General features: G+C 36.9%; 1 protein-coding gene and 1 pseudogene across 13 annotated transcripts in view; one reads left to right on the top strand and one right to left on the bottom strand.

Moving 5' to 3' along the window:
- The window catches only part of EVI5 (ecotropic viral integration site 5), a 235,403-nt gene that overhangs the window by 158,191 nt on the left and 54,115 nt on the right, over positions 1-23,097 (bottom strand). For 8 of the 13 annotated variants that reach the window (XM_086717556.1, XM_086717557.1, XM_025931122.2 and 5 more), the window contains one exon: positions 18,735-18,964. The exons of 1 other annotated variant lie outside the window; for it this stretch is intronic. In XM_086717556.1, coding sequence (XP_086573682.1) covers positions 18,735-18,883 — 149 coding nt within the window. In that variant the 5' untranslated portion in view covers positions 18,884-18,964. Of the gene's footprint in view, positions 1-9,923; positions 9,950-18,734; positions 18,965-21,674; positions 21,746-23,097 lie in introns of those variants that run through there. 4 more of the 13 variants (XM_086717559.1, XM_086717558.1, XM_086717560.1 and 1 more) reach the window with 2 other exon arrangements.
- On the top strand, positions 20,401-20,778 carry LOC112868166 (elongin-B pseudogene; annotated as a pseudogene).

The following is a 23,097-nucleotide window of genomic DNA, read 5'->3' on the forward strand; positions in this document are numbered from 1 at the left end:
TTTAAGATACAAAACGATATACAGATGAATATATGGGAAGGGAAGCAAAAATATAAAAACAGGAGGGGGACAAAACATAAAAGATTCTTAAATATAGAGAACAAACAGAGGGTTGCTGGAGAGGTTGTGGGAGGGGGAATGGGCTAAATGGGTAAGGGGCACTAAGAAATCCACTCCTGAAATCATTGTTGCACTATATGTTAACTAACTTGAATGTAAATTAAAAAAATAAAATAATAATTAATAAAAAAAATTAATGATTATGCTTTACTGCTTTTTCCATAGATATTATTTCAGTAAGTCCACAATATATCTTATGGAAAAATTAGTGTTACATATATGTAAGCACTATTTTTAAAAAAATTTTTTAATGTTTATTTTTGAGACAGCGCAAGCTGGGGAGGGGCAGAGACAGAGGGAGACACAGAATCTGAAGCAGGCTCCAGGCTCTGAGCTGTCAGCACAGAGACTGATGCAGGGCTCGAACTCACGGGCTGTGAAATCATGACCTGAGCTGAAGTCAGACGCTTAACCGACTGAGCCACTGTGGCACCCCTTTGTGTAAGCACTTTTATATATGATTGTAATCCCTCAGAATTCTAAATGGAATAGAGAAACAAACTCCACTGAAATTACTTGAACTTCAGTTCTTCATTTAATTATTCACTGAATGCTTGCTATATGCCAGATAATGAAACTGCAGCACTACCATCAATAGAGAGATGTAATTTAAAAAGAATATAAAAGAATATTTCCTAAGCTAAACCTCAGTTTGAAATATGATGGAAGTATAGATGAAAAAGTGCCTAGACAGAAGGCTTCTAGAGAGTCAGAGAGGTCTCAGAGATTGCCAAGTTCTAACTTCTGGCATAAGCAAGAGTACCAAGTGCAATCATGGGTGAGTTAGAGAAATGGGCAAAGCAGTTTCTTTTCAGAGGACATTGAAATAACATACACAAATATATGGAACTGTGAGAAAAATTTATAAATGCAATATTCCAAAGATACCACATTATCTAAAATACTGTTCTTTGATCCAGTGGAAAAAAAGTCTCTTTAGCAAATCGTCCTGGGAGAAGTGGACAGCAACATGCAGAAGAATGAAACTAGACCACTTTCTTAAACCATACACAAAAATAAACTCAAAATGGATGAAAGACCTAAATGTGAGACAGGAAACCATCAAAAACCCTAAACAGGCAACAACCTCTGTAACCTCAGCTGCAGCAATTTCTTGCTTGACACATCTCCAAAGGCAAAAGAATTAAAAGCAAAAATGAACTACTTGGACCTCATCAAGATAAAAAGCCTCTTCACTGCAAAGGAAACAATCAACAAAACTAAAAGGCAACCAACAGAATGGGAAAAGATATTTGCAAATGACATATCCGATAAAGGGTTAGTATCCAAAATCTATAAAGAACTTGCCAAACTCAACACCCAAAAAACAAATAATCCAGTGAAGAAATGGGCAGAAGACATAAATAGACACTTTTCCAAAGACATCCAGATGGCCAACAGACACATGAAAAGATGCTCAATGTCATGAATCATCAGGAAATACAAATCAAAACCACACTGAGATACCACCTCACACTGGTCAGAGTGGCTAAAATGAACAACTCAGGAAACTACAGATGCTGGTGAGGATGTGGAGAAAGGGGAACCCTCTTGCACTGCTGATGGGAATGCAAACTGGTGCAGCCACTCTGGAATACAGTGTGGAGGTTCCTCAAAAAATTAAAAACAGAACTACACTATGACCCAGCAATAGCACTATTAGTAATTTTATCCAAAGGATACAGGAGTGCTCATTCACAGGAGCACATGTACCCCAATGTTTACAGAAGCGCTTTCAACAATAGCCAAATTATGGAAATAGCCTAAATGTCCATCAACTGATGAAGGGATAAAGAAGATATGGTTTATGTATACAATGGAATACTACTAGCAGTTAGAATGAAATCATGCCATTTGTAGCAACGTGGATGGAACTGGAAGGTATTACGCTGAGTGAAATAAATCAGTCAGAGAAAGACAGATATCATCTGTTTTCACTCCTATGTGGATCTTGAGAAACTTAACGGAAGACGATGGGGGAATGGTAGGGTACAGACAGAGAGGGAGGGAGGCAAACCATAAGAGACTCTTAAATACAGAGGACAAACTGAGGGTGGATGGGAGGGTGGGGGAGAGGGGAAAATGGGTGATGGGCATTGAGGAGGTCACTTGTTGGGATGAGCACTGGGTGTTGTGTGTAACCGATGAACCACGGGAAATCTACTCCAAAAACCAAGAGCACACTTTACAAGCTGTATGTTAGTCAATTTAACAATAAATTATATTTTTTTAAAAAAGAACTTAAATAAATAATAAATAAAAATAAAGTAAAATACTGTTCTTGCCTTAACTCACCAAACAAAAAGGACTCAAATGGACAACAGCCATTAATATAAAAGCTAAAAACTATTAAAACTCCTTGAAGAAAACAGGAAAAAGACTTTACAACTTTGGAATAGGCAAAATGTGTTAATGGGACACAAAGAAACAGTAACCTCAAAAGAAAAAATGAAGCAGGCTTCATCAAACTTAAAAACCCTACTCTTCAAAAGATACCCTTCAGAAAATGAAAAGGTAAACTATAGACTGAGAAAAAAAGTTCTCACATATATACAAGACTGGTATCCAGAATACACAAAGAACTCTTAAAATCAGTAATGAAAAATGCAAACAACACAGTTTGTTTGTTTTTTTAATGATTAAGAGACTTAAGCTTACATTTTACAAAACAAAATAATCAAATGGCCAAAAAGCAATGGGAAAACATTCAACTTGTGTTTTAGTCATCAGGATAAAGCAAGTTAAAATCACACTATGCAGTGTGGCTCAGTCAGTTAAGCATTCGTCTCTGGATTTCAGCTCAGATTATGATTTCATGGTTCATGAGTTTGAGCCCTACAATGGGCTCCACACTGACAGTGTGGAGCACGCTTGGGATCCTCTATCTCCCCTTCCTTTGCCTTCTCATGGGCTATCTCTCTCAAGGTAAATAAATGATGTCCTAGTTCAACCACTTTGAAGAACTAAATTTTCATTTGATCCAGCAAGAGAAATGAATAATCATATCCACAAAAAGATGTGAAGAAAGTTCACAGAAGCTTATTTCATAATAGTTACAACCCAGAAACAACCCAAATATCCAGAAAAGTAAATGATCAAATTTTGATATATTCATTCCTTGCAATACTAACTCAGCAATAAAAAGAAACAAACTGCTGATACATACAATAAAATGGATAAATCTTATAAATGTTAGGTTGAGTGAAAGAAGCCAGATGCACTCAAGTACATACTATATGATTTCACTTATATCAAGTTCAAGAACAAGCATATTATAGAAAAAATATAGGAGAGGGGCGCCTGGGTGGCTCAGTCGGTAAGCATCCGACTTCAGCTCAGGTCATGATCTCCCGGTTCGTGAGTTCAAGCCCCACATCGGGCTCTGTGCTGACAGCTCAGAGCCTGGAGCCTGCTTCAGATTCTATGTCTCCCTCTCTCTCTGCTCCTCCCCCACTCACACTCTGTCTCTCTCGCAAAAATAAACAAACATTAAAAAAATTAAAAAAATATATATATATAGGAGTAAATCCTCATGACTTTGGGTTAGGTAGAGCCTTCTTAGGGGCTCCTGGTGTGGCTCATTCGCTTAAGCACGTGACTCTTGGTATCGGCTCAGGGCATGATCTCACAATCTGTGAGATTGAGCCCTGTGTCAGGCTCTGCACTGACAGCGCAGAGCCTGCCTGGGATTCTCGCTCTCCTTCCCTCCCTGCTCCCCTCCTTCCTCTCTCAAAAAAATTATGTAAACTTAAAAAATAAGTAATTGGGGCACCTGGGTTACTCAGTCGGTTAAGTGTCAGACTTTGGCTCAGTTCATGATCTCACCATTCATGAATTCAAACCCTGCACCCAGCTCTGTGCTGACAGCTCAGAGCCTAGAGCCCATTTCAGATTGTGTCTCCCTCTCCCTCTGCCCTTCTCCTGCTCACACTGTGAGCGTGTGTGTCTCTCAAAATATACATACATACATGCATGCATACATAAATATTCTTAAATATGACACCCAAAGCACAAATGACTATATCTATATCTATATCTATACACGTATATACAGTAAAACCTTGGTTTGCATGCATAATCCATTCTGGAAACATGTTTGTGATCCAAAGCACTTGTGTATAAAAGTGAATTTCAAGAACCATTAGCTTAGTTGTGATCATGTGACATTCGGTGTCACATACTACTCATATTGCAAGACATCACATGTTTATCAAGTTAAAACTTATTAGAAATGTTTGCTTGTCTTGTGGAACATTCTCAAACCAAGTTACTCCCAATCCAAAGTTTTACGTATTTATAATTATATAAACATATTGAACTCACCAAAATTAAAAATGTTTTGGTGCACCTGGGTGGCTCAGTCGGTTAAGTGTCCAACTTCAGCTCAGGTCATGATCTTACAGTTTGTGGGTTCAAGCCCCACATTGGGCTCTGTGCTGACAGCTCAGAGCCTGGAGCTTGCTTTGGATTGTGTCTCCCTCTTTCTCTTTCTCTGCCCCCCTCCAAAATAAATTTAAAAAAACATTTAAAAAAATTTTTTTAAATGTTTTGTGCCTTCCTGGATGCCATCAAGAAAGTGAAAAGAAAACGTAAGGAACAGGAAAAGCTATTTGCAACTCAGAAGACTTATATCTAAAATATATAAGAAACTCTTATGACTCCATAATAAAAACAAGCAACCCAATTAAAAAATGGGCAATAATCAGAATAAACATTTCTCCAAAGAAGATATACAATAGCCAATAAGCACATGAAAAGCTGCTCAGCATCACTAATCATTTGGGAAATGCAAACCAAAACCATAATAAGATATCACTTTACAACCACTAGGATGGTTATAACTGAAAGACACAGTAACAACTGCTGGTGAAGATATGGAGTACACAGGAACGCTCAGACACCACTGATGTGAATGTAAAATAGTAAAACCACTTTGGAAAACAGTCTGACAATTCTAAGAGAAATGGAAAAGCTATGCCCAAGAAGGGATAGGAAATAAATGCAAATGGGCATGCGGTTTCTTGTAGTGACAGATGCACAAAACTTATACAACAAATATTCGTGGAAGCATTTATTCATAACAGCCCCAAAGTGGAAACAATCCAAAGTCCATCAACTGTTAAATGGATAAAAAAACACTGGTACAGCCATACAATGGAATATTATTCAGTCATGAAGAGGAATGAAGTATTAGTACATGCTACAACATGGATGCACCTTGAGAATATGATGCTAAGTGAAAGAAGTCACAAAAGGAAACATATTGTATAATTCAATTTATATTAAATATCTAGACTTCATAAAGTAGATCAGTTGTTGCTGAGAAGTGGAGTGGAAGTGAGAAGAGTAAGAAGCGATGGCCAGTGATTGCTAATGGATACGTGTTTTCCTGTGGTGATAGCTACACAACTCTGAATATGTGAAAAAAATTTAAAGTAGTGAATTGCATGTATATGAATTATAGCTCAAAAAAAAAAGTGTTATACAGAAAAACACGTAAAATATATCAATGGCAATAAAAATCAGAAGAGAGGTTTCAAGGGGGTGAGGTTGCTAGAAAAGGGCACAAGAAAATTTCTGGGGTGATAGGAATTTTCTAACACGATAGAAATCATCATGTGTTTAATGGGCATGTGGGTAATACACAATCAAATTTGTCAAAACAAACTATACTTAAGAACTGAGCATTTCTCTGCAAATTATACACCAACTTTATAACAATTTATAGAAAATATTGTCTGGTTAATGACACTAGGAGCAGTGACAATTAGGTGAGAAACTATTGCTTTTTATTATCGAAAGCCCTTTATAACCTTTTAACATAATGACTTGACTTTAGAAAGAACTGTTTTTGCTATATTAAATGCATCTATTCTGTAAAGAAAGGAAAAGATAAACATTATCTCATTTTTTTCTTTTCAAATTTGTTGAGCACTCTAACAAATTTTAGAAATTTCTAAAGATAAACTTCAGAATTTTTTTCAATGTCATAGGCATAAAGAAGTCCTTTTGTCAAAGAGTTGAAGCATTTTCAAGAAGTAATACTTGAAATGATATTATCAAGTCTCTCCCCATTTGACTACTAAGTCATGGCATGCAGGTAAACAATTTACAAATTCATTAAGAAAACATAGACTTTATAGAATGTGTAGTTAGAATCAGGTATTTTTACTCCTCTTTGCTAAATACAGTGATGAAACAACTCAGGAAGACTCTTAAACAGCAAGATAATTAAAACATTCTGACATGGTAACAGAAGGAGCATACTACCTTGAAAATGTCAATTTCCAAAGACTTGCGGCTAGCAACTGGGAAAATGGTAAGCATTACTCATAGGTCTGTGGACTACTGAAAAGTCTATTCAAAACTTACTTATTTCCCTCTGTCCAGAGCACATGGGTTCACTGCCTTGGACGGATTTATTGCAAGAACAGAAACTACCTTCCCATCCCATCATAATTTCCTTATGACTAACTAGTAAGAAGAAATTTATCAGATTCAAGAAAAAGAATACTGGCCCAGTAGGAATACTGTATACTACAATCAAGGGCATTCCTCACAGATTTGTGTGGCTTCCTGGCCATTTTAAATTGCCACTGCTATACAATAATTCACAAGCCCAAATGTATTCATCCTCCCAGAATGCTGCCAGACTAAAATGTCTCTACTGGATCTCTACTGACTGGACAATACATAATCTTCAGTCTCCTAAGTAAGCAACTCCAAGTTTTTGTAAGAGTTCTACCTCTAAGAACAGCATTTGCTATAACCCCACATTATCTGAGATGGGGTGCTAAAGCTAATTTTCAGTTGGACTTCAAGTAGCATTAAGGATGGAGAAAATGTAGGTGTGGCATGCTTCCAGAAGCTTAGAAGACTTGACAGAGAAAAGGTATTCTCAGCTCTCTAAAGGACAGAAGCAGCAACTAAACAGAGAGCTGACAACAAGGGGAATATGCCAACACAGGGAATAGTGTGAGTTTTATTTTATTAGGGAAATTACCTTTACCATATCTTAACAAGTAAGAACTGAACCCTATCCTCACCAAGAGGTCACCGATCTAAGGAAAACAGCAGAACGTGTGCTTTATGATGGGCATGTAAGAAAAAAAGAGTAGCGTGGAGCAGTGCACACTTGATAAACATCAAAGAAAAAGCCTCTCTTGCTACAATACCATGACTGAAAAATACAAAGAAGGAAAAGGAAAACAATAGGTTATCTTTTAGGTATCTAGAGTATGAAGTACTTGGGGGACATCAATGTAGATAAGCATCTTGTAACTAAAAAGACAAGTCTGAAGCTTAGAACTTATCAGGTAGGCATCTTAACATCTCTGAAAACAGAATATTAAGATATTTGAGAGACAGCACATTCACACAACTTTTATTTCACTATACTGCTATAATTGCTCTATTGTATTATTAGGTATTGTTGCTAATCTCTTACTGTGCCAAATTTATAAATTAAACTTTATCATGCGTACATATGTATAGAAAAAAAAACAGTATACATAGAGTTTGGTACTATCCACGATTTCAGACACCCACTGGGGGTCTTAAAAGGTATTCCACACCGGTAATGGGAAATACTGTATTAGCAAAGAATTGATAGTAAACTTTTTAAATATCCTACTGTACTCAGCATAATGCTTTCCTATGGATACCAAAACAGCAACAAGTCATCATGCCATTTGGAAATGTGTAAACTGCTAAGATAATTTACAAAGAGCTAAAGAAAGATCTAAGAAAAGCTAAGGTAAAAAAAATTGCAACATAAGAAAAACATTTGGAAAGCTAAATACTCTGGCACTTACTGCAGAGGGATCAACTTTCCAAACATGGGGTTCAAATATCTCTTGTAACGTTACATCAAAGGAACAAGATATGAATGAATGTACTGGGGTAAAGACAGCAACCAGCAAGCTAAACGAAAAGCAAATGAGTAGCAACAAAATACATGCCTGACTCACAGAGTAGTCACAACCATTCACATCAACACCATCAAGTACAAATTCAAGTCTCAGAGCAACAACAACAACAACAACAACAACAACAACAACAACAACAAAGGGAGAATTAAGACAAAACACAAAGAATTAACACAAGAAGCAATTCAGAGACAATTCTTAGTGGGGTGCCTAAATAATAGGGATCTCTCCAGTTCTGAAAGCAAGCAGTTTTTTTCTTTTTCTTTTGTTTAAGATGAGGTCTCAGAGAAGGTGAACCCGAGACTTCCAGCTCCCTTCCAAATATTCTGACCAGAAACTGATGGTTTGAGGATTAGTTTTACACAGACATTGGGACAGACAGGCATAGCATACTCAACTTCTTAGACTTCTTAATTTAAAGATACGATATAGGGGCACCTGGGTGGCTCAGTCAGTTAAGCATCAGCTTAACTTCAGCTCAGGCCATGATCTTGCATTCGTGAGTTCAAGCCCCGTGTCAGACTCTGTACTGACAGCTCAGAGCCTAGAGCCTGATTCAGATTCTGTTGTCTCCCTCTCTCTCTGACCCTCTCTTGCTCTGACTCTTTATCTCTCTCTCTCTCTCTCTCTCAAAAATAAACATTAAAAAAAAATTTAACTAAACAATAATAAAGATACGATGTACAGCTAAGCTAGTTACAACAGAAAAAGGAGTTCAATAAATTCTTTTAATTACATCATCAAATTCCTCAGGAAATCAGACAATTGATTTAAAAAATTTTTAAAAACCTTCAATGAAAAGAAGAAGAATAGAGTTTGTGTGACAATCTTAAAAGCCTCGCCTATGATTTAAAATTCATGAATTTTTAACACAGAGACTTAAAAATATACGTTTTGCTCAGCTTTTTACTTCCTTAATATTCAGGGTTGCATTATAGAGAGTATCCTCAGGTAAACAAAGTAATGCTTTAGTAGTAAAACTATAAACCTACAATGAAAGTTATGTTAGATCATCTAGATCATCACTGTCCAACAGAAATATAATGCAAGCCCCTTATATCATTTTATTTTTTTTTTTTTTATTTTTTTTTTTAAATTTTTTTTTCAACGTTTTTACTTATTTTTGGGACAGAGAGAGACAGAGCATGAACGGGGGAGGGGCAGAGAGAGAGGGAGACACAGAATCGGAAACAGGCTCCAGGCTCCGAGCCATCAGCCCAGAGCCTGACGCGGGGCTCGAACTCACGGACCGCGAGATCGTGACCTGAGCTGAAGTCGGACGCTTAACCGACTGCGCCACCCAGGCGCCCCTCATTTTAAATGTTATAGTAGCCACATGTACAGTAAAAGAAACAAGTACAATTAACTTTAATAATGTTACCAAATATAGTCAAAATATCATTTTAGCATGTAATCAAAATTTTAATTAATGAGATATTCTTTTTTTTCAAATCAGCCATTCAAAACCTTATGTACACTCCACTTTTATAGCACATAAGAATTCAGACCAGCCACATTTCAGGTGCTCAAGTGCCACATATGGCTTGTGGCCACCTTACTGGATGGTAGAACTTTAGATGTTGGTAAGATAAAGATATATTACGGTTTCAAAGATTCCTGCTTACTTTACTTAAAAATACATAAAATACACTTAATTTAGTTTAAAAGAACCCTACCCATATTTCCTCATTCTCATATCTCACTTCCAAAACTCTATCAAAAAGCAAATTTTGATTCCAAATATAATGTAAAAAGAAATGAACATGGCTGCAACACCAAACTTTTAAACCACACAAATAATGGCCTATTAAAAATTGAAATTAGCAACAATCCCCTCCTTAATTAAAATGTACTGCTATTACACTTGAACCTTACCTTCCTAAATTCATCTCTGCCAAAGCCTTCATGTTTTCAAAATGAAAAAGAAAAACACATTTAACACACAGGAAAAAAACAGCTGTCCCATTTCAACTTTAAGGCTATCAATTATTAACTTTCATCAAACAGATCTTTGATATTATATTGAACCATTTCTTCACATCTTTCTGGGGTTGCCACATGTACTGATTTTTAAAAGTTATCATTGCAGTAAAATTATGGGAAAGAAAAAAAGTTTATAAAATTTGTTATTTTCATTTTTAATTTTAATTTTCTAAAATATTGCCATTTTTATACTTTCTGAATTAAAGTGAGTTAAGTAACATGAGTAGCTTGAGTCTATATTTGGAGAAGAAAAAACTCTTGAACAAAAGCATATCCCTTGCTACAAAAAGTAACTATGTCTCGTAATTTGAATTATGTAATTTGCATATCTATATTATAAACCACAGAAATGGTCAGAGAAAATTTAAGTTATTATTCTTTGAATTTTTTCCTCGGATATAAGAGGTTGGCAGGGTAGTAGGCAGAACAAGGGGAAGAGAGCTAGACCTAGTGTTTACGATTTTATTTTTTATTAGAGTCAGAGATGTGTTTTTCCACCAGGATTGTTCTAAGGTAAAACAATGTGTCACTAGATTCAACCATTCTACAAATAAATCCTTCCCATGGATTCTGGGTTTTAATGAAGGAAAGGAAAGAAAAACTCAAAATGTGAACTCAAAAAGAGCACAGATTTTGGGGAGCCTGGGTGGCTCAGTCGGCAGGGCGTCTGACTTCCACTGAGGTCATGATCTTTCACCTTATGAGTTCGAGCCCCGCGTCAGGCTCTGTGTTGCCGCTCAGAGCCTGGAGCCTGCTTTGGATTCTGTGTCTCCCTCTCTCTCTCTGCCCCTCCCCCACTCAAACTCTGTCTCTCAAAAATAAACATAAAAAAAAAAAAAGAGTACAGATTTTGAGTAATCCATACAAGAACAAGAATGACAACCTTCTGCTCCTTTAACTTCAAATTCTGATTTGTCAAAACCTCTTTTCTGAACGTTTTTAAATAACTCTAGTAATTATTCTTTAGATATTAACATATACACAGGGCACATCTGGTATTCCTGAATAAACTGTGAATTACTTGGAGAAAAGTTCATCTATATCCATAACTTACAATAATTCCTACTATAGTGCTCTGTATGTATTAGTAGTACAGTAATTACTGATCACAACCATAAAAATAAATTCAACTTTGGTCACTTACAAACTCAGCACCAAAAGTTATCTTTTGTGTGCACTATTTTTCGATTAAAGAACCAATTCATTTTTTTATTAATATTTATATTTTAGTTAACATACAGTACAATATTGGTTTCAGAAGTAGATTCAGTGTTTCATCATTTACATACATCATCCTGTGCTCAATACAAGTGCCCTTTTTTTTTTTAATGTTTATCTTTGAGAGAGCGTGAGCGGGAAGGAACAGAGAGAAAGGGAGACAGAGAATGTGAAGCAGGGTCTGCATTGCCAACACAAAGCCCAACTTCGAAACCATGAACCATGAGATCATAACCTGAGCTGAAGTTGGACACTCAATGGATTGGGCCACCGAAAAAAACTGTCAACAAGTTTCCAAATTTGAAGAAAACTATAAATGTACAAGAAGTTCCACAAAACCCAAATACAAGAAACATGAAAAAAAAGTACAATCAGGCAGCTCTGAATCAAACGGCTTAGATCAGGAATAAAGAAAAAAATCTTAAAAAGAGGAAAAAAAAACACACTATATATACAGGAACAAAGATAAGGAATGGATCAGATTTCCTAATGAAAACAATGCAAGACAGAAGTCAATGAAACATCACCGAAGCACTGTGGGGGCTGGGGGTGGGGGAACTGTCAACCTATATGCAAAGAAAACATCCTTACAAATCAAAGGCAAAATGAAGACTCAAACATACAAGAGCAACCCCACCCTTCATCAATTATTATTAAACGAAGTCCTTCAGACAGGAAAAGTGTATCAGGTGGAAATCTACAGTTAAAGAATGAAAGAGCTCCAGAGATGGAAACTATGTAAATATATGAGATATTTTATTATTTTAATTTCTTTAAAAGATAATTGTTGAAGCAAAAATATTAATACAGAATGAGGGTTATAACATATATAATAGGAAGACACAGGACAAAACTAGCATAAAGGACTGGAGAGGAGATATGGAACTGTACTATTCTTTTTTTTTTTTTTTTTTTAATGTTTATTTATTTTTGAGACAGAGAGACAGAGTATAGTAGGGGAGGGGCAGAGAGAGAGAGAGGGAAACACAGAATCCAAAGCAGGCGCAGGCTCTGAGCTGTCAGCACAGAGCCAGATGCAGGGCTCAGACTCACCAACTGTGAGATCATGACCTGAGCCAAAGTATACGTTTAACTGACTGAGCCACCTAAGTGCCCCTGTACTATTCTAAGTTCTTACACCACATCTGAAATAGTATGAGATCCCTTGAAGGCAGATAGAGATAAATTAGAGATTTCTACTATGAACCTTAAAGCAACCAGTAAAATAACAAAACATACTTATAGCTGATAAATCAACAAAGAAAATAAACACTAAAAAAATTCCATTAAATAAAAAGTAAGCAGAAAAATAAAAAGGAAACAACAATATAAAACAAAATGACAAGGGTGCCTGGGTGGCTCAGTCAGTTAAGCATCTGACTCTTGATTTTGGTGCTGGTCATGACCTCACAGTCATGAGACCAAGCCCCATGGAGCCCACTTAAGATTCTCTCTCCCTCTGCCTCCCTTGCGCACTCTCTCTCAAAAAACAATAACAATAATAAGAATAAGAATAATAATTTAAAAAATAAAACAAAAGATTTAAACATAAGCATATCAATAATCACATTAAATATAAATGATCTATTTTCCTGAAAACCTAGAAAACACTGTTTTCTAGTCACAAAAGACTACCTACTTTATGATTCCATAATGAAGTGTCCAAGAGTAGGCAAACCCACAGAGATAGAAAGCAGATTAGTGATTACCAGTGGCTGGAAGAAAGGTAAAAAAGGGAGACTAATCAGTAGAGAGTTTCTTCGGGGGGGGGGGGGGGATTAAAATGTTCTGAAATTGAATAATAGTGGGGCGCCTGGGTGGCGCAGTCGGTTGAGCGTCCGACTTCAGCCAGGTCACGATCTCGCGGTCCGTGAGTTCGAGCCCCGCGTCAGGCTCTGGGCTGATGGCTCAGAGCCTGGAGCCTGTTTCCGATTCTGTGTCTCCCTCTCTCTCTGCCCCTCCCCCGTTCATGCTCTGTCTCTCTCTGTCCCAAAAATAAATAAACGTTGAAAAAAAAAAAGAATAATAGTAATAGATGCACAACTTTGTAAATATACCAAAATCACTATATCATATGCTTTCAAAGGGTGGATTTTACAGTGTGTGAACAAATTAAAGATACAATAAAAATACAGTGAAAACAAAGGAAAAAAGCAAAAGAAATATTAACAGCAGCATACATATTTTCTTGGATCTAGACCTGCAAGAAGACTGTAATTCTCACTTCACTCCAAAAGGTTTGGATACATGATTTGCTTTGGCCAATAAAATCTAGATAGAAGTTACGTCTACAACTCCCTAACAGACATTTTAAGCTATTTCCACTCTATCTCTTTTGCATCTGCCACAGGTCTGGTTTATCCTGGATAAGGGGTGGTCATTAGTCCTGGAATAAGGAAGTATGGAACAAAGATGTACTCAGCTTGCAGCTTAAAATGAATATGAAATGTGAGGAAGAAATAAAACTTTGTTTTTGTAATTTTTAAAAAAGTAAATGGTAAATATTATAAGGCAAATATCATTCATGTGTATTTTTAAAAGATATAAATATATGTTGCCTAGCTGAGGAACTTTAAAGGCTGGAAAATGTATAATATTTTAACACTATTCAAAAGAAAGGTACAATGACTACGTAGATTTCTAAGCAAACAGTACTACCAAAGATAAAGAAGGGGTTTCACAAGAGGGCATAACAAACCTAAATGTTTAAATACTTAATAAGTACAACTTCAAGATACATGAAACAAAAACTGAAATAATTTAAAGAGAAACAGACAAATCCACAATTACAGTTGGGATTTTCCATACTCTTCTGTCCATATCCGATATCAAAAGTAAACAGAAAACCAGAAAAGAAATAGTAGACTTAAACATTATCAATCCATTTTAATCAACTAATGTTTATAGAATACTCTACCGAACAGTTTAATATACCCTCTTCTCAAGTTCACATAAAATCTTTACCAAAATAAGATAATATTCAAGATCATAAAAGAATTCTCAATAAATTTAAATGGCTGTTGCTAAAACAGGGCTTAAAAATATACAGCACCAAACAAATACTAGAAAAGAAGAAAGACCACAAAGACATTACATATAAATGTAAAAAAAATCGTAAGACAACTACAGATCAATATTTACCCTGAACAAAGATGCAAAAATTCCAAATACAATTTTAGCAGATCAAATCCAACAATATTTTGTAAAGACAATTTATCACAACCAAGTGGGATTATCTCAGGAATGCAAAGTTGGTTTAACATTCAAAAATTAATGTAATTCACCATATCAGACTATAAAAGGAATACTACATGATCATTTCAGTAAATGGAGAAAAAGCATTTGACAAAATCCAAAATCTATTTCTTTTAAACTCTAAGCAAATGAGGAAGATAAAGAAACTTCCTCAATCTGATAAAAGCCATCTACAAAAGCCTACAGTTAACATATTTAATGTTTCATCCCTAAGATCAGGAAAACAAAATGTACATTCACCACTTACATTCAAATTTGTACTCAAGGTATTGGCCAGTTGTAATAAGGCAAGAAAAAGAAATAAAGGCATCCAGATTGGAAAGAAGAAGTGAAAGTGCTTTAATCAGAGTTAACATCCTCATTCACATTACAAAATCTAATGTAATCTAAAAAAATAAAAACAACAAAACCTACCAGAACAAGTTTAGCAATGCAGTAGGATATATAAGGCAATACAGTTCAATCAAAGCCTCAGTAAGTGTTTTTGTGGAAATTAACAATTTGTTTTAAAATTCATATGGGAATCCTGAGAAACTTAACAGAAACCCATGGGGGAGGGGAAGGAAGAAAAAAAAAAAAAGAGGTTAGAGTGGGAGAGAGCCAAAGCATAAGAGACTCATAAAAACTGAGAACAAACTGAGGGTTGATGGGGGGTGGGAGGGAGGGGAGGGTGGGTGACGGGTATTGAGGAGGGCACCTTTTGGGATGAGCACTGGGTGTTGTATGGAAACCAACTGACAATAAATTTCATATATTGAAAAAAAAAAAAGAAATGTTCCAAATTAGGTATTTTAGGAAAGGTATAGGTTATTTTTTCAAAATATTCTTCCCGGTTTTAAAAAAAAAATAAAATCTTTTGCATTAAAAAAATTAATTAATTAATTAATTAAATAAAATAAAATTCATATGGGAATGTTAAGTTCCAAAAATAGTCAAAATGGAGAACTAAGTTGGAAGATTAACACTATCTCATTTTAAGATGTATTATAAAGTTACAGTAATCAAAACTGTACTGTATTGGCATTAAGACAGAAAACACACCAATGGAACAACTAATTTTTGACATAAGTGCAAAAATATTTAAGTCAAGAAAGGGTAGCCTTTTCAACAAATGGTACAGGAACAATTAAATATGCATATTCAAAAAATGAATTTTGATCTATACTTTGCTCCATATACAAAACTAACTCCAAACTGATGAGATCTAGGGGTGCCAGGGTGGCTCAGTCAGTTGAGACTCCTGATTTAGGCTCAGATCATGAGCTCACGGTTCGTGAGCTCCAGCCCCACATCAGGCTCTATGCTCACAATGCAGAGCCTGCTTGGGATTCTCTCTCTCTCACCCTCTCTCTCTCTCTGTCCCCTCCCACTCATGCTGTCTCTCTCTCTCTAAAAATAAACTTAGGGGCACCTGAGTGGCTCAGCCGGCTGAGCATCCAACTTCAGCTCAGGTCATGATCTCGCGGTTTGTGAGTTCGAGCCCCGCGTCGGGCTCTGTGCTGACAGCTCAGAGCCTGGAGCCTGCTTCAGATTCTGGGTCTCCCTCTCTCTCTGCCCCTCCCCTGCTCATGCTCTGTCTCTCTCTGTCTCAAAAATAAATAAAACATCTAAAAATAAACAGGGATCAGACCTAAACAAAACTTTATAAAAAAACTTCTGTAAAAAAATACAGGCATCAAGCTATGTGACCTTGAGTCATCAAAAGGACAATCCATAAAAGAACAATTTCAAACTGGACAATCAAAATTTACAACTTCATCAAAATTTACAACAAAAGATACTGTTAAGAGAATGATAAGCCACAGACTAGGAAAAAATATTTCAAAACATATTATGTGAAAAGAATTCATATTCCAAATGTTCAAGGAACTCTTAAAATACAATAATAAGAAAGCAAACAACCTAATTTTAACAGGCAAAAAATTCAAACAGACATTTTCTCAAAGAAGATACATCAATGGCAAATAAGCACATAAAAAGATGCTCAACACCATTAGGAAATGCAGATTAAAACTACAAGATACCAGGGGCCTAGGTGGCTTAGTCAGTTGAGCGTCCAACTTTGATTTCAGCTTGGGTCATGATCTCAGTGGTTCGTGGGTTCGAGCCCTGTGTCAGCCTCTGTGCTGAGAAGGGATTCTCTGCCTCTCTCTCTCTGCCCCTCCCCTGCAAGTGCTGTCTCGGTCTCTCTCAAAAATAAACTTCAAAACAACACAAAAAAACTACAAGATACCAGTATATGTTAGCTAAAATTAAAGACTATACCAAGTATTGGCAAGGATGTAGAGGAACTGAAATTTTCATATACTGTTGGTGGGAATGTGAAAAAGTATAGGCCCTTTGGAAATAGTTTGGCAGTTAAATGTTCACCTATCATATAAACCAGCCATTCCAATTCTAGGTATTTGCTCAGGAAAAATGAAGCATTCGTCTATCTGTACAAAGGTTTGCATACAAATATTTACAACATTTCATAATAAAGAGTGAATAAACTAGCATATATCCATACTATACACTACCACTAAGCAAGTAAAAAAATGAACTATTCACACACACTACAACATGGATGAATCTCAAAATAACCATGCTGAGTAAAATACACCAATAAAAAAAGTGCATACTCTATTATTCCATTTCTATAAAATTCTAGAAAATGCAAACTAATCTACATAACTGTAAGAGATCAATGGCTGCCTGGGGATGCAAAGGAGAATAATGGATATGTTTGTTTCCTTGCCTTTGGTGATTATTTCACAGATATATACATATGTCAAAACCAATCAAACTGCACACAAATATGTGTAGTTTATATGTCAATTATATATGAAAAAAAGCTGTTAGAAGTTATGTTCTTACTCTTAAAGCCAATGGTAGTATACATCTTGACTGAACACAAAAGGGGGCTCTTCCAATGATTCTTTTGTATCTGAAGCCCAAAATAGATTCTGACAATAATATAATGAAGGGACACACAGGGTCCAGAGTATACATTGCTAACAAATGACTATTCTATTTCATGCCCATTAAGAGAAAAAGATACTGGGGCGCCTGGGTGGTGCAGTCGGTTAAGCGTCCGACTTCAGCCAGGTCACGATCTCGCGGTCCGTGAGTTCGAGCCCCGCGTCGGGCTCTGGGCTGATGGCTCAGAGCCTGGAGCCTGTTTCCGATTCTGTGTCTCCCTCTCTCTCTGCCCTTCCCCCGTTCATGCTCTGTCTCTCTCTGTCCCAAAAATAAATAAACGTTGAAAAAAAAATTAAAAAAAAAAAAAAAAAAAGAGAAAAAGATACTGCCTTCTATGAAAAAACTGAATGAAGAGATTTCCTACTCTAAACCATAAATCAACCATCCACCCTAAATTAAATTACTTTACAGGGGCGCCTGGGTGGCGCAGTCGGTTAAGCGTCCGACTTCAGCCAGGTCACGATCTCACGGTCCGTGAGTTCGAGCCCGCGTCAGGCTCCGGGCTGATGGCTCGGAGCCTGGAGCCTGTTTCCGATCCTGTGTCTCCCTCTCTCTCTGCCCCTCCCCCGTTCATGCTCTGTCTCTCTCTGTCCCAAAAATAAGTAAAAAAAACGTTGAAAAAAAAAATTAAAAAAAAAAAAATAAATTACTTTACAAATTAACCAAAGGGGCTACTTATAGAGTTTAAATCAAAGATGGCAGTTTTGGGGCACCTGGATGGTTCAGTTGGTTAAGCATCTAACTGTTGATCTTGGCTCAGGTCATGATCTCACAGTTCGAGAGTTCGAGCCCCGTGCTGGGCTCTATGCTGACAGCATGAGCTTGTTTGGGATATGGTCTCTTCCTCTTTTTGCTCCTTCCCTGCTTACACACACACACACACACACACACACACACACACACTCTCTCTCTCTCTCTCTCTCTCTCTCTCTCTCTCAAAATAAACTTTAAAAAAATAAAAATGGTAGTCTTATTTGCCTTAACAAAATTCTAAAATTCAGTAACAATTTAGGGAATTTGCTATATTAACAAAAAACATCTCTAAAGCTATCTGAGCAAGGAGGAAATTTTAATACAACTTTAGTTTTAAGACCAACTCCTCCAAAAAAGACGTGAATACGTTTGTTAAGTAATTTTGACAAACAAGGAGCCAAAGACTAGAAAATAAACATTCTAAAAAAAGTAAATTTTGATTATGGCATATATACATAAATGAATGGCTGAGTTCATATAACTGCAGAGAGAGAAAAGCCAAGCAACCTCACTCACCTATTTTGTTCCTCCAGTTTAGCCAGGAGTTCTAAGTCGTCTGGACTCAACTGTGAAGGGGAAGATGGTGAAAGGGCTGGCGTGGATAGTGTGGTAGATGAGGATGTAGTGTGTAATGAGGCAGATGGACTTGCCACCTGACTGGCCATCTGACTGACTGTATGTGATACTGTGTTCTTCACCCATGAGAGAGTAGAACTCAGCTTTTCTGCAACCTTGTCTGTCGCCACCTACAAATAAAAATTAAAGTTGAAAATATTTTAGTTTTACTACATTTATTACGAAGAACTTGGTAACCCTGTTAAGTTTTACTTAATAACCACCATCACAATATTTTCTTTGAGGTGATAAAGGTAAAACCTACTTTACCAACGATTAGCCTAACATTAGCTTTTGGGAAATATTTATTTCAATTCTGCAATGTGAACAAACTAGAACAGTGTTTTCCAAACTACAGGTTGAAACTCATCAGGGAGTAATATAATCTACATGAGAAATAAAACCAGCATTTTTGAAAAATGAGAAAGAACAGGGGCACCTGGGTGGCTCAGTCAGTTAAACATCTGACTGTTGATTTCAGCTCAGGTCACGATCTTGTAGTTGTGAGATCAAGCCCCGTGTCAGGTTCTGTGCTGGGTGTGGAGCCTGCCTAAGATTCTCTCACCCCTTCCCTCTGCCAATACCCTGCTAATGTGCAAGCGCTCTCTCTCACAAAAAAAAAAAAAAAAAAAAGGAAAATAACAAAAAATATCAGTGTCAATATATACTGTCTTATGAAATTGTTTCAGTTACATGTGTGTATTAAAACTACATACTACATGTAGATATAATTCATGAGCGTACTGAGTTGGGATATAAAACGTATTCTGTAGGGACACCTGGGTGGCTCAACTGGTTGAGCGTTTCACTCTTGATTTCAGCTCAGGTCATGATCCCCAGGTCGTGGGATCGAGCCTTGCACAGGGCTCCACATTGAGCCTGCAGCCTACTTGAGATTCTCTGCTCTCTCCCTCTGCTGCCCCCCCACCCCAATTTAAAAAAAAAATGTATTCTGTAGTCAAAATCATTTGAAAGCCAAGGATTAAAATATGTCCATTTGGTGATAAGGATAGGAGAATGCTGTAACATTACTAATAATTCAATAAAAACTGGGTTTGCTTAGCATAAGACATAATGAGACTCATGACATCTGTCTTCAAACAACAACAGAGTATTTTTAAAAAAGAGAGACTTTTTCTAGAGAACAAAATTATGATAAATGGTTGAGTTAGCAGAGTGGGAAAGATGCAAGACACAATTTTCACATAGTTGGAACTACTCAGAAATAAAATGGCATGCCTAGAAAAGAGGAGACATTCCCATCACTGGCTAAAATAAAGCAGTAGTTATTAACAGCCAAACATCACAAGTTTAAGATAACTTTCTAAGTAAGCAACCAGAACTTAAAAAGCCCTTAAGATCTCAATCTCTCTTTACCCAAAGGATACAAAAATGCTGATTCAAAGGGGCACACAGACCCCAATGTTTATAGCAGCACTATCAACAACAGCCAAAGCATGGAAAGAGTCCAAATGTCCATTGACTGATGAATGGATAAAGAAGATGAGTTATATAGAGAGAGAGTGGAATATTTCTTGATGATCAAAAAGAATGAAATACTGGGACAGGCAGCCGCCGCGATGGACGTGTTCCTCATGATCATTTGCCACAAGACCACCATCTTCACGGACGCCAAGGAGTCAAGTACCATGTTTGAGCTGAACCGCACCGTCGAGGGCATCCTCAAGCAGCCGCCCGGTGAGCAGCAGCTGTACAAGGATGACCAACTTCTGGATGATGGCAAGACACTGGGAGAGTGCGACTTCACCAGTCAGACGGCAGGGCCACAGGCCCCAGCCACCGTGGGGCTGGCCTTCCGGGCAGATGAAGCTTTCAAGGCCCTGCGCATGGAGCCCTTCTCCAGTCCACCCGAGCTGCCCGATGTAATGAAGCCACAGGACTCAGGAAGCAGCGCCAACAAACAAGTGGTGCAGTGAGAAGGCCCGGGGCCCATCCCCAGTGCCCCCCCACCAATAAAAGAGATTTGGGTGTCAAAAAAAAAAATGAATGAAATATTGTCATTTGCAACAATATGGATGGAACTAGAATGTATTATGCTAAGTGAAATAAGTCAGAGAAAGAAAAATAGCACATGATTTCATTCATATGTGGAATTTAAGAAACATAACTGATGAACATAGGGTAAGGGAAGGAAAAATAAGATAAAAACAGAGAAGGAAGCTAACCAGAAGAGACTCTTAAATACAGAGAACTGACTGTTGCTAGAAGGGTACTGGGTAGGTGATAGGTATTAAAGAGAGCACTTGTTGGGATGAGCACTGGGTATTATTGTAAATCATGAATCACTAAATTCTACTCCTGAAACCATTATTACACTATATGTTAACTAACTTGGATTTTAAAAAAAATTTAAAAAAAAGAAATAGCAAGTGTTGGCAAGGATGTGGAGGGAAAAGAACCCTTGTATGCGGCTGGCAGAAATGTAAATCAGTGCAGCCACTGTGGAAAGCACTATGGAGGTTCCTCAAAAAATTAAAAACAGAAACACCAAATGATGCAGAATCCCACTTCTAGGTACATAACCAAAGAAAATTAAAACAGGAGGGGCGCCTGGGTGGCTCAGTTGGTTAAGCATCTGACTTCAGCTCAGGTCATGATCTCACCACTCGTGAGTTCAAGCCCTGCATCAGGCTCTATACTGACAGCTCAGAGCCTGGAGCCTGCTTCAGATTCTGTGTCTCCCTCCCTCTCTGCCCCTCTCCCACTCATACTCTGTCTCTTTCTCTCACAAATAAGTAAACATTAAAAAATATATACTTAAAAAAATTAAAATATTTAGAAAATTAAAATGGGATAAAAATATAGATGTAAAAAAACTACCTCTGATATTCAGTGCATTACACATATGTCCACATATTCATAAATCATGCCCAACTTCTAAGCAGATTCAGCTGCAAAATAAAATACATAAATAATATTCAAACATGCCATTACTTCACTAATGAAAAACAATGTAAATAAAAGCCATATTTGAATACCTATGTAACACTACACATTCTTAATGACATGAGTTTACAAAATAAGGTGTAATAGGCTTTTTAAGGGACTGTATTTTCTAAAAACTATCATAAAAAGAACTGCTTGATTATGAAGTACTTAGACATATAAAAGCTAAAAAACTATGAAGTGCTTTTATGTGCTCTGACAAGATCTTAAATTTTATAACTAAATGGCTAAAGCACTGCCAATTATTTTCGGAATCAGCACATTCTCATCTAATCTTAGTTATATATAGCAATTCATACACACAGAAATTAAAACACCAAGACATAGGGGCACCTGGGTGGCTCAGTCGGTTGGCATCTGACTTTGGCTCAGGTCATGATCTCACAGTCTGTGAGTTCATGCCCTGCGTCGGGCTCTGGGCTGACAGCCTGGAGCCTGCTTGAGATTCTGTGTCTCCCTCTCTCTCTGCCCCTCCCCCATTCATGCTCTGTCTCTGTCTCAAAAATAAAAATAAACATTAAAAAAAAAAAAAAAAGACACCAAGACATAAATTCTACCCAGATTATTTTAGCAAATACTATTCTCTTCATAGGTTGTCCAAGGGTTTTCTTACCAGAATACCAGAATAACTCTCTTTCTACCCCTCTGCCCCCATTTCCTCCACCACAACCCAGCAGGAAAATTTGATGTAAGGAAAAGATAAAATGGAAAAGGGATTCTAAGGTCATAGTTAAGCAACTCAATATGACACTAGAACTTCTAAGACAAAGATTTGATTACAAGTGCTGAAAAGGGCCAAAGTTTTATTAACCTAAGAACACTTGTCTGGGAATGCAAGCTGGTGCAGCCACTCTGGAAAACAGTATGGAGGTTCCTCAAAAAACTAAAAATAGAACTACCCTATGACCCAGCAATTGCACTACTAGGCATTTATCCAAGGGATACAGGTGTGCTGTTTCGAAGGGATACATGCACTCCCATTTTTATAGCAGCACTATCAACAATAGCCAAAGTATGGAAAGAGCCCAAATGTCCATCAATGGATGAATGGATAAAGAAGATGTGGTATATATATATACAATGGAGTATTACTCGGCAATCAAAAAGAATGAAATCTTACCATTTGCAACTACATGGATGGAACTGGAGGGTATTATGCTAAGTGAAATTAGTCAGAGAAAGACAAAAATGATATGACTTCACTCATATGAGGACTTCAAGAGACAAAACAGATGAACATAAGGGAAGGGAAACAAAAATAATATAAAAACAGGGAGGGAGACAAAACAAAAGAGAC

Source organism: Puma concolor, chromosome C1 (assembly GCF_028749965.1).
Source record: "Puma concolor isolate L17-30 chromosome C1, mPumCon1.1.hap2, whole genome shotgun sequence".
Taxonomy (NCBI): Eukaryota; Metazoa; Chordata; class Mammalia; order Carnivora; family Felidae; genus Puma; species Puma concolor.